At 34.5% G+C, this 13,632-nt stretch overlaps 1 protein-coding gene across 8 annotated transcripts in view; it reads left to right on the forward strand.

The window, feature by feature from the left end:
• The window catches only part of CASK (calcium/calmodulin dependent serine protein kinase), a 392,189-nt gene that overhangs the window by 82,505 nt on the left and 296,052 nt on the right, over window positions 1–13,632 (forward strand). For all 8 annotated transcript variants that reach the window (XR_005725457.1, XM_040266154.1, XM_040266155.1 and 5 more), the window contains exon 2: window positions 2,483–2,595. Coding sequence is in view for 7 of the 8 variants with exons in the window: in XM_040266154.1 (XP_040122088.1) it covers window positions 2,483–2,595 (113 nt within the window). In the remaining variant the exon portion in view is untranslated. The remainder of the gene's footprint in view (window positions 1–2,482; window positions 2,596–13,632) is intronic.

Consider the following 13,632-nt stretch of genomic DNA (forward strand, 5'->3'; position numbering starts at 1 on the left):
GTCTGACTCTTTGTGACCCCATGGACTGTAGCCTGCCAGGATCCTCCGTCCATGGGATTTTCCAGGCAAGAATACTAGAGTGGGTTGCCATTTCTTTCTCCAGGAGATCTTCCCGACCCAGAGATTGAACCCAGGTCTCCCACATTGTAGGCAGACACTTTACCATCTGAGCCACCAGGGAAGTCACTGAACCACCAGGCGAGTCCCAGATCTAAGACTCTTAACTTACTTCTCTAATAGATTTCATTCAAATCTTGTTAGTTTAGCCCCACCCTCTCTTTCTCAGAGTTCAGATACTTCTTGAGAATTCTGTAGTGTAAATGAATTTGGTTCTGAACTATTATTTTCTCCTTGCAATTCAGGCTTCCTACAAATGCTAAGCCAGTTACCATTACTCCATCTGCTTTCTGGCTTCCAAAATGTAATTATTAATTACTATTGTTTTCTCTCATTCTCACAGTCCTTTAAAACTTGGAAGTTATCCAAAAGGTGTAGTGAATTGAAGAATACTATACAAATATATATATAAATAGAGTCCCAAGGGTTTATGTGTGGACAAAAACCAATTATGCTAAACATTTCCTGAAATTGCTTGCTATTGTCAGGATAAGTCATCACAAGTAAGACATCCACCTTGAGAATGAAAACATTTGTGGGAGTGCAGACTCACATTGTTATATTGTCTTCTCACAGAGGAAAATCTTTGAACAGTTTTGATTATCAACAGGTCCTTTTTGTATAGGGTGCTGAAAGGTACATTATTACCATTTCTTTTTGTTTCAGTTTAGCTTTATTAGATTGCTTGATGAGAGATTTGAAACTGAGGAATAATTGATGTCCTGATGACTGCAGGATAAAATAACTGATTCATATGATCTCAGAAATGTTTAAGTCTAGGTTAGATTATATTCTTTTGCCTGTCCTCTGATTGCAAGAATAAAGACAAACAAACTTTAAGGCAAGAAGTATCACAAATGTCCTACTGTACATGAAGAACTTTTTGCTGTCTTCTGATTATTCTTGCCTGGAGAATCCCCATGGACAGAAGAGCCTGGGGGCTCCAGTCCATAGGGTTGCACTGAGTTGGACAGGACTGAAGTGACTTAGCACACACACACATCCAGGTGTACTTTTTTCTACCTGTAAAAATCAGTGAGAGTGTTTTGTTTCCTGAGAAGGAGGGAAATTCATACATGTATACACATACATTTGTGTGTATTTAATAAATTATGTAGTCTTCAAAAAATTATGCTAGCCTTCAAATAAACTAACGTAGTAAATTGTGATTGAATTCTATATTAGTCAGTAGTTGATTCAAGCATGTTGGATTAACTTTAGTTCAGAAACTTATAAAATAACTATTAACAATTTATTGACCAGAGATATATTAATTCATCTTTTGTTGCCCAAACATTATTGACCAGAGACGTTTCAATATTAACTTACATAACAAATTGTCAGCTACAGGTGTTAGTTTCTGCCAGAATCCCCTGGTCAATAATGTGTCATAAGGAACCAAGTGCATATTTGTGTTTTTAATGCCTGGGCCTGGGCATTGTTATTTTATCAATCATCCCAGTTGCTTCAATTATATGGCCAGTATTGAAAGCCACCAATTTCAATTGAGGAGAGAACTGGGTAAGAATGTCTGGACCAGTGGTTCTGCTAGTAGAAATTACTTTCTTTTTATGGTGACTTAGAATAATTCTAATTTGAAGTTTGAGGAGGACGAAGGATTTCTCTGTGACTTCAGTTGAGACTGGAGAGGCTGCTGGAAATTAAATAATGCAGGTCTTACTCTTCATGAAGTGTCTATTCAAGTCTTTTGCCCAGATTTCCTTGGAGCATATCTTCTTATTTAAGGATTATTTATTTTGGTTCTTGACTAAGTACATGTGTTGCAAATACCTTGTGGGATTTTAAGCAGAAACATACCATCAGGTTTTCATTTTTAAACGATGGGAGAAACAATTTTTCATTGGTCCCAGTAGAAATTGGTAGTAGCTTAGACTAGGTTATGAGACATGGAGAGAAGTGAACTGGATTAAGAGATATTTGAGATAAACTCAGTAGGACTTGTTAGTGAAGATTAGATAAGTGATGGCTAAGATGAGAGAATGATTTAAGTATCTGGTTCAAAAGGTAAAAGTTACATACACTACCACTGTGAACATTTTCTTATTTTATTTAAGATGTTGATAATGTGTAGAGAAAATTACAAAGATTATTTCCCTTGAATAGAATACTATCTCAAATTTTTTTAAGTGATTTTGAAATGTAAATTTGTTTCTTATTTTTATGGCTTAGTAAGTTCAAATAATTTCCTCATAAATGATAGGAAAATATTTTCAAAATTATGTTCAATTATATCTTGAAAACTATAGCTATAGCAGAAAATGAAATATGAATAAGATATTAAAGGGAAATAGGAACTTAAGAAAATCAGCAAATTAAACTTGGCTTTTATTTATTTTTATTTTAGGGGTCCCTTCAGTGTTGTACGACGATGCATCAACAGAGAAACTGGGCAACAATTTGCTGTAAAAATTGTTGATGTAGCCAAGTTCACATCAAGTCCAGGGTTAAGTACAGAAGGTAAGAGATGGATTTCAAGTAAGTTATTTGATGTCTGGCTTTATTTCATCTTCAATCCATCTATCAACCTAACCTTCATCTGGGGGTGGGGAAGTGGAGGGTATAATATAGTGGGAAGTGGGTGGAGACAGTTTAAATTCCATTGTAGTTTCTGGAATTCTAGAACATGGTATTTGAAAGATAGCTAGTGATTAACAAAGTTATGAAATCATCTAGGATTGCTATTGGCCTATGTTTTTTTACTAGGAAGAAAGTAAAATGTGAAAATATATTTTGTAGACTCTAACTTGGAATCCTATAGTATGGAGCATGGAATGGGAAGAGTGAGAAGGGAAATAACGGCACAAATATAATCACTGAAGATTCAAAACAAACTCATCTGAGTTCCCTTAAAGTCTGTAACTTATTACCTTAGGATTGTGATCTAACAGAACTAAAAGACTAATACATCACATTTTGCTTAAGTCACTTATGGTATATGTGTGAAAATTTGAAAGATCTGTACTGTTTGGACTTGCAGGACTCAAAATCTTGTTTTAAGACATTGATATAGTTAACCATGTTTATGTATAAATGTTTATAAACAATATATAAGCATTAAAATTTTTTTAATGCTTATAAACCATGGTTTCATGTAGCCACGCTTCACATATGGTCATATTTCAGATGGTACAATTATATTATTAACTTTTCTAATTACCCTGTCTTCTAACTTTAGACTTTTTCACAATCCAGTAAAAGACATATCCTTCTTAACTCTTTTCCTTCTTAATCTCAAGAGCAATACAGTTAATAGTTTAAATTGGAAAAGCTAAAGCAGAGTAGCCTTTTTATATTTTATCCAGTTATCTTACTTTAACAAGTAGAAGCCCACATACTATAAGCTCCAAGTTAATCTATTCCTTCAGATCTTTTTTCAGTATCCTTAGTTTTAAATACTTTATTGAAACCTTTTGAATTATTCCTACTGTTTGTGGAAGATTCTACAAGTTGTTATTCACAAAGGATAACAGGTGTTTTAGTGCTTTAATCTTTAAATTCTTGGATTTAGGGATTTTACATTTTATGGTTTCATATTCTGGAGCTGGCTATTTTGAATACAAATTATTTTATAAACTTAGCAGAATTTGAAATTTACTTCTAATCAGGTTTTACCACTACATTTCCTAAAACTTTTAAACTGCACTTTAATATACTGTATTTGATTTTCTGTACCTTAGATACCAATTAAAAACAAAAAACCTTCCTGAATACTTAGGTAATTTTGTATAAAATTACCTAGTTCAGTAAATATGTAGATGTGTTGAATATTTCTTCTTTGATAATGTTGATGAATTTAGTAAGATTCCTGTTTAAAATCAAAGTCTAAATCAATGACTCCATATGCCTATGTTATGTTGATTTTGTTTATTATTATACCTAATTTTGAATCTACAATCTAAAGACATTTTTTATGAGGACAATTAATTACTTTCTCAGTTGGCTGAGGTTCTTTATTGACAGATTTCATTAACAGGGAGCTATAGACCCAGCCTGCCAGACTGAATTTCTTTCATTGTCACCTAGCCAGGGAGTCAAATACCAAACTTAAAAAGCTGCAGTTGGTATATCATCCATGTCTCTGAGGTTGTCTTGTGTCATTCACTTCTTGGTGCCTTGGCATTGGTTTGAGTATACAAATGTCTTTGAGACCTTTTCTGAAGACAAGGCTGGGTCAATCCATTGATCTTATGTGATAGGGTCACAACCTATAGATATTACATGGTATCAGTTGAATTCTGCATATTATGCATGACTTTATCTTGTTTTGATAAAAGTTTGACATTATTCAAATGAAAATCTGCAATTATTCCTTTCTATTTATGGCACCAAAATGTAGTTTTTCCATCTTCTTTAACACAGTGACATTCATAATGATTAAGAAACAATAAAAATTTCATCTCCAACCCACTCCAAAGTTTATCTTTCAAAAAAATTTTTCAGTGGAGCTACTTTACCCTCTATTGGTTATTTTTATACTAGCTTGGAGAAGGAAATGGCAACTCACTCCAGTATTCTTGCCTGGAGAATCCCATGGACAAAGGAGCTTGGTGGGCAAAGAGTCGGACACAAATGAGCGACTAACACACACACACACATACTTAAATTTAATGTGGACACATTTTAAGATGTATAATAAATAATTATTTATTTTATTATATAAAACCTCTTTGAACAATATTCTCCACCCCTTGCTTTTTTCAATGCTCTTCAGTCACTACAGGCAAAACATATTTGCCCTTCCAGTCCATTAAAGTTGTTACTGTCCAATAATGACCTTATTCATGGCTAAGGGTAGGAGATGTATTAAGAAGAAACATATTTTGCAGTGAAATTTGAAACACAGTAAAAAGGAACCTGTATGTTCAAACAAAAATATCTAGAAATATCTATATTTACCGTTATTTCTCATCTAATGAAGCCTGTTTCTCAAGCAACAGATAATTTTAAGTCAATTTTATTCTTTTCTTTTTTATTATATTTTTTGTGGCTTATTTAATCTCTGTCATTGCCTCAATATTATATTTTTTCCTGTTAGTACGTTTGTATTCAAATACTTTATTGAGTAAAATAGGTTTCATAAAGGGTCACCTGGGAGTAAAAAGAATGCTGTTTATTTGCTTAGGTCATTATGATACATAGACAGATAAAAAGAGTTCAGTTCAGTCGCTCAGTCGTGTCTGACTCTTTTAGATCCCATGAATCACAGCACGCCAGGCCTCCCTGTCCATCACCAACTCCCGGAGTTCACTCAAACTCACGTCCATTGAGTCGGTGATACCATCCAGCCGTCTCATCCTCTGTCGTCCCCTTCTCCTCCTGCCCCCAATCCCTCCCAGCATCAGGGTCTTTTCCAATGAGTCAACTCTTCGCATGAGGTGGCCAAAGTATTGGAGTTTCAGCTTTAGCATCAGTCCTTCCAAAGAACACCCAGGACTGGTCTCCTTTAGAATGGACTGGTTGGATCTCCTTGCAGTCCAAGGGACTCTCAAGAGTCTTCAACACCACAGTTCAAAAGCATCAATTCTTCGGCGCTCAGCTTTCTTCACAGTCCAACTCTCACATCCATACATGACCACTGGAAAAACCATAGCCTTGACTAGATGGACCTTTGTTGACAAGATAATATCTCTGCTTTTGAATATGCTGTCTAGGTTGGTCATAACTTTCCTTCCAAGGAGTAAGCGTCTTTTAATTTCATGGCTGCAGTCACCATCTGCAGTGATTTTGGAGTCCAAAAAAATAAAGTCTGAAACTGTTTCCCCATCTATTTGCCATGAAGTGATGGGACCAGATGCCATGATCTTCGTTTTCTGAATGTTGAGCTTTAAGCCAACTTTTTCACTCTCCTCTTTCACTTTCATCAAGAGGCTTTTTAGTACCTATTTTTTTTTAAAAAGTTACTAGAATATAGTTGATATACAATGTTGTGTTAATTTCTGCTATACAGCAAACTGTATTCAGTTATACATATGCAAATATCCACTCTTTCAGATTCTTTTCCCATACAAGTCATTGCAGAGTACTGAGAAGAGTTTCCTGTGCTATATACAGCAGGTCCTTATTAGTTAGCTATCTTAAGAGCGTCTATTCTTAAGAGACTTGCAATTTAATAGTCCCAACCATTGTTTCTAATATTTTTATAAGAAAAAATGAGTAATAAATTCTAAATATATAATTTACAAATTAGCTTTTGAAATGAAATATGTATAGTAATTAGAGACCACCTATATATGTTTTATGGAGAAGGCAATGGCAACCCACTCTAGTACTCTTGCCTGGAAAATCCCATGGACAGAGGAGCCTGGTAGGCTGCAGTCCATGGGGGCGCCAAGAGTCAGACGTGACTGAGTGACTTCACTTTCACTTTTTCTTTCATGCATTGGAGAAGGAAATGGCAACCTACTCCAGTGTTCTTGCCTGGAGAATCCCAGGGATGGGGGAGCCTGGTGGGCTGCCGTCTATGGGGTCACACAGAGTCGGACACGACTGAAGCAACTTAGCAGCAGCAGCATATATGTTTTAATATTTTACATTCTCATTGCTCTATTGAAGATAAGATATTATAATTATTTGAATATCTGTTCTGTATTTTCCCATTAAAATCATAATTTTTTTTCAATAGGAGATCTTAAAATATAGGCTGCAGAATATCCAAGAAACCCTTAAATTGTAAGGGTTTTATATATATTCATATATATATATATATTCATTTTCCTAGAAAGTCTAAGTTCTTATTAGATTCCTAAAAAGGCATATTATTCCTAAATGGTTAAGAAGTTATTATTTCAAATGTATGAAAAAGTGAAGTTGATGTTTAGGAGCATGAGATGAAAAAGAAGCTTATATTAAATGAAAGCTGAGTGAATTTATATTAGGATTGGAGGATATTTTCCTACTTAAATACACACCCCCATTAATGAAATCCATTTTTTATCTTAGCACGTATTTTAATTGACAGTTTATCTCTTACTCTGCTAATCCACCAATTTAAAGTTTACTTTTTTGTGTATTTATACAACTTCTTTATCCACTCATCTTTCAGTGGACGTCCAAGTTGCTTCTATATCCTGTCAGTTATAAATAGTGCTGCAGTGAACGTTGCAGTACATGTGTCAGTTTGAATCATGGTTTTCTCAGGGTATATTCCCAGTAGTGGGATTACTGCGTCATATGGTAGTTCTATCTTTAGATTTTTAAGGAACCTCCATAATGTTCTCCATAGTGGCTGTATCAATTTATATTCCTAGCAACAGTGGAGAGGGTTCCCTTTTCTCCACACCCTCTCCAGCATTTATTGTTTGTAACTTTCTTGAAGTATAACTGATTTAAATGTTGTATTGATTCAGTTATACATATATATTCTTTTTCATATTATTTTTCATTGTGGTTTATCATGGGAAATTGAATATAGGTCCCTGTGCTCTACAGTAGGACCTTGGTTGTTTATCCCTTGTATATATAATAGTTTGCATCTACTAATCCTAAATTCCCAATCCTTTCCTCCCCAACTCCCTCCCCCTTGGCCACCACAAGTCTGTTCTCTATGTCTGTTAGACTGTTCCATAGATAAGTTCATTTGAGTCATATTCTAGATCCCACATATAAATGTTAACATATGGTATTTGTCTTTCTTCTTTCTGAATGATTTCACTTAGCATGATGATCTCTTAAATCCATCCATGTTGCTGCAAATGGCTAATATCCCATTGTATATATGTATCACATCTTCTTTATCCATTCATCTGTCAATGGATATTTAGGTTACTTACATGTCCTGGCTATTTTAAATAGTGCTGCTATCAACATAGGAATGCATGTATTTTTTGAAATTATAGTTTTGTCTAGATATATGCCAAGGAATGGGATTGCTGGATCATATGGCAACTATATTTTTAGTTTTTTGTGGGACCTCCATACTGTTTTCCATAATGGTCCAGCTTGTTTACATTCCCACCAGTAGTGTAAAAGCTTCCCTTTTCTGCATACCTTCTCCAGCATTTATTATTTGTAGACTTTTTAATGATGGCCATTATGACTCATGTGAAGTGGTACCTCACTGTAGTTTTGATTTGGATTTCTCTAATAATTTTCAGTGAGCTACATCTTTTCATGTGTTTATTGACCATCTGTATGTCTTTTCTGAAAAAAATGTCCTTTTACATCTTCTGCCCATTTTTTGATTGTTTTTTTTAATTTATAATTCAACTGTTTGTATATTTTATAAATTAAGCCCTTGTCTGTTGCACTGTTTGCAAATATTTTCTTTCAGTCTGTTAGCTGTCTTTTCAGTTTGTTTATGATTTTCTTTGCTTTGGAAACAGAGACACACTTTAGATACAAAGGCACCACTAGGTTGAGAGTAAATGAATAGAAAAAGGTATACCATGCAAACAGTAACCAAAAGAGAGCTAGTGTGGCTGTAATAATATCAGATAAAATAGACTTTAAAACAGAAATTGTTACTTAGAGATAAAGGATATTTTATAATGATAAAATGGTTTGTTCATCTTGAAGATACAATAGTTATAAACATATATGCACCTAACAGCAGAGCCCCAAAATATATAGAACAAAACCAGGCAGCACTGAAGGGAGAAATAGAAATTTTAGCAATAATAGTTGGAGACTTCAGTGACTAATTTGCAATTATCAATATAACAACTAGATAAAGGATCAATAAAAGAGAAGACTTGAATAACACTAACCAACTAGAGCTGATAGACACCTATAGAACATTTCAACCAACAACAGGAGAATAAACATTCTTATTAGTACACATAGAACATTATATAGTATAAATGCTAGCACATCAAATATGTCTTAATAAAATTTAAAGGATTGAAGTCATATATAGTCTTTGACCACAAAGGCATGATATTAGGAATCAGTAACAGAAGGAAATTTGGGGAAAACACAATTACATGGAAATTAAACCTCACACTATCAAATAGCCAATGAGTCAAAGAAAAAATTGAAATACTTTGAGGTAAATGAAAATGGAAACACAACATGCAAAATTTTGTGGGAAATTTTTTTATAAATGCCTATATTGAACAGAAGATCAGTAACCTAACTTTTCACTTCAAGAAACTAGAAATCTGGACCCAAAGCAGGCAGAAATAGGAAATAATTGAGATTAGAGGAGAAATAAATGGAAGAACAGAAAACAATAGAGAAAATCAATGAAACTAAAAGTTCTTTAAAAAGTCACCCCAAACTGAGTAGTTCTTATCTAGTCTGACCAAGAAAAAGAGAGATGATTCAAACTAATCAGGAATGACATTGCAAAAGTAAAAAAAAAAGTATACTATGAACAATTCTATACCAACAAATTAGATAAGCTAGATGAAACAGATTATTTCTAGAAAGAGGCAAGCTACCAAAGCTGAGTCAAGAAGGAATATGTGGATGGACTTTTAATAAGAAAAGAGACTGAAAATGTAATAAATTTTCCATATAAAGTTCAGACCTTGGTGACTTCACTGGTGAAATGTACTACACTTTAAAAGGATTTATACCATTCCTTCACAGATTCTTCTAAAAAATTAGAAGTAGGAATACTTCTCAACTTATTCTATGAGGCCTAAGTTAATCCCAGTAATAAAACTAGACAAAGACACCACAAGAGAAGAAAACACGAAAAATATCACGTATGATGAATATATTAGCACATCTGTCCTCAAAAAAATACTAGCCGATCTGATCCAGCAGCACATAAATGTTTTACGGTTCTTTGAAAAGTTAAAAACTTGAGTTAGTATATAACCCAGCAATTTCACTCTTAGGCATAAACCCAGAAGAAATAAAACATGTCCACAGAAAACCTTGTATAAGAATATTTAGCATTATTCATAATAGCTAAAAGTTGGAACCCAAATGTCAGCTGATGAATGGTTAGAAAAAATGTGGTATATCCATCAAATGGAGTGTTATTCAGCAATTAAAAGGAAACATATATTAATATAATCTACAACATGGATAAATCTTGAATACATCATGCTAAATGAAAGAAGTTAATCACAAGAGACCACATATTATATATGCTCTTGATATAAAATGTCTCAAATAGGCAAACATATAGTAACAGAAGAAAGTAGATAAGTGAAAAAAAAAAGAAAGTAGATAAGTGGCTGCCAAGATCTGGAGAAAAGTGGAATGTAGAAAGTACTTTTAATGGGTATAGGTTTTCTTTCTGAGGTAATTAAATGATCAACAATTTAATGTGGTGATTACATGACTGAATATGCTAAAATCCATTAAATTGTACATTTTGTAGGCAAAATGTATGGTATGTTAATTATCTCAAGCTATTTTGTAAGGCGTTGTATGCAGTGAGTAAGTGGAGTTTATACTCAAAATACAAGCTTGGTTGAACATTTTAAATAATCAATATGTGATATATCTTAATAGAATAAAAGACAAAATCCATATGATCATCTCAATAGATACAGAAAAGGCACTTAACAAAATCCAATATTCTTTCATGATAAAAAAACACTCAACAAACTGGGAATTGAAGGGAACTTTTTCAATGTGAGTAAAAGCATTTAAGAAAAATAATACTAACTTCATATTTGATAATCTATGACTGAATGCTTTCCCTCTAAATCTCAAATAAACCAAAGATGTCAATGCTTAGTACTGTTATACAACATTATACTGGAAATTTCAGTCAGGAAATTATTCAAGAAAAAGAAATGTATCCAGGTTGGAAAGGAAGAAATAAAACTTCTGTTTGCAGAAGACTTGATCATGTATGTAAGGCACTCTAAAAAATCCACCAAAAATGTGTATTTGATATAATTTTGATCAATGTGTTTAGGAAGGTTGCAGGATACAGGATCAATATAAAAATGAATTTAAGACTACAAATGTACTTAATATAGCACTGAAGAGAATAAAATAATTATCATATTTGACCAAGGACATATTAAATATAATATTTGTAAACTGAAAAGAATAAAATATTGCTGAGGGGCTTCCCGAGTGGTCTAGTGGTTGGGAATCTGCCTGCCAAGGCACGGTATACAATTCCATCCCTGGTTTGGGGATCTCCCACATGTTGTAGAGCAATAAAGCCTTGTGCCACAACTACAGAGCTAGCGCTGTGGAGCCCACAAGCCACGACTTCTGAGCCCACGTATGGCAACTACTGGAGCACAAGTACCTACATACAGCCTGTGCTCCACAAGAGAAGCCACTGCAGTGAGAAGCTCACAGACTGCAACACACAGGTCCTGCTCTCTGCAACTAGAGAAAGCTTGTGCACAGCAATGAGGACCCAGTGTAGCCGAAAACAATCTTTTTAATAAAAAAGATAAAATATTATTGAAAAACGAAAGATATAGTAAATGGAGATCCATCCCATGTTCATCATTCAGAAAACCTAATGTTATTAAGATAATAGTATTCCCAGATTGATCTACAAATTTGATGCAATCCCTGCCCCAAATCCTTGCCATCATTTTTGTAGAAATTGCAAAGCTGGTTATAAAATTCACACAAAAAGCCAAGGGAACACCAAACATCCATAATAATCATGAGGGGAAAGGACAAAGTTGGACTCACATTTTCCCCCTTTAAAGTTTTCTGCAAAGCTACTTTAATACATATAGTGTGGTACTGGCATAAAGGATTGACATATAGACTAATGGAAATGAATTGAGAATCTAATAATAAGCCATACATTTACAGTCAAATTATTTTCCACAGCAGTACCAAGGTGATTCTGTAAAGAAAGAATAATCTCTCCAAATCAAAGGTACTAGGACAAACACAAGCCTGGCTCCCTATCATGTACTATATACAAAAATTAATTCAAAATAGATAAATATTTAAATGTAGGAGTTAAAATTATAAAACTTTTAGGAGATAACATGAGAATAAATTATGACCTTCAATTAAGTAATGGTTTTGTAGGTATGAAACCTACAGCACAAGCAGCCAAGAAAAACATAAATAATTTGGACTTCATCAAAATGGAAAACTTTTGTGCTTCAAAGGACACTGTCAAGAAAGTGAAAAGATAAGACACAGGATGGGAGAAAACATTTCCAAGTCATGTGTCTAAGAAGGATATATTATATGAAATATACAAAGACCTCTGAAAAGTCAATAAAAAGACACTCAATTAAAATCAATAATTGATTTGAATAGACATTTCTTCAAAGATTTCAGTTCAGTTCAGTCACTCAATTGTGTCCAACTCTATGCGACCCCATGGACCACAGCATGCCAGGCCTCCCTGTCCATCACCAACTTGTGCAGTTTACTCAGATTCACGTCCATTGAGTTGGTAATGCCATCCAACCATCTCATCCTCTGTTGTCCCCTTCTCCCACCATCAATCTTTCCCAGCATCAAAGTCTTTTCAAATGAGTCAGTTCTTTGCATCAGGTGTCCTAAGTATTAGGGTTTCAGCTTCAGCATCAGCCCTTCCAATGAATATTCAGGACTGATTTCCTTTAGGATGGACTGGTTGGCTCTCCTTGTAGTCCAAGGGGCTCTCAAGAGTCTTCTACAACACCACAGTTCAAAAGCATCAATTCTTCAGTGCTCAGCTTTCTTTATAGTCCAACTCTCACATCCGTACATGACTACTGGAAAAACCATAGCCTTGACTAGATAGACCTTTGGTGGCAAAGTAATGTCTCTGCTTTTTAATATGCTGTCTAGGTTGGTCATAACTTTTCCTCTAAGGAGTAAGCGTCTTTTAATTTCATGTTTCTGCAATCACCATCTGCAGTGATTTTGGAGCCCAAGATAATAAAGTCTGTCACTGTTTCCACTGTTTCCCCATCTATTTGCAATGAAGTGATGTACCAGATGCCATGATGTTAGTTTTCTGAATGTTGAGCTTTAAGCCAACTTTTTCACTCTCACTTTCATCAAGAGGCTCTTTAGTTCTTCTTCACTTTCTGCCATAAGGGTGGTGTCATCTGCATATCTGAGGTTATTAATATTTCTCCCGGCAATCTTGATCCCATCTTGTGCTTCATCCAGCTCAGCATTTCTCATGATGTACTCTGCATATAAGTTAAATAAGCAGAGTGACAGTATACAGCCTTGATGTACTCCTTTCCCTATTTGGAACCAGTCTGTTGTTCCATGTCCAGTTCTAACTGTTTCTTCCTGACCTGCATACAGATTTCTGAAGAGGCAGGTAAGGTGATCTGGTCTGGTATTCCCATCTCTTTCAGAATTTTCCACAGTTTGTGGTGATCCACACAGTCAAAGGCTTTGGCATAGTCAATAAAGCAGAAATAGATGTTTTTCTGGACTCTTTTGCTTTTTCGATGATCTGATGGATGTTGGCAATTTTATCTCTGGTTCCTCTGCCTTTTCTAAATCCAGCTTGAACATCTGGAAGTTCACGGTTCACATATTGCTGAAGCCTGGCTTGGAGAATTTTGAGCATTACTTTACTGGCGTGTGAGATGAGTGCAATTGTGCAGTAGTTTTGAGCATGTTTTGGCATTGCCTTTCTTTGGGATT

Source organism: Oryx dammah, unplaced genomic scaffold, assembly GCF_014754425.2.
Source record: "Oryx dammah isolate SB20612 unplaced genomic scaffold, SCBI_Odam_1.1 HiC_scaffold_23, whole genome shotgun sequence".
NCBI classification, from domain to species: domain Eukaryota; kingdom Metazoa; phylum Chordata; class Mammalia; order Artiodactyla; family Bovidae; genus Oryx; species Oryx dammah.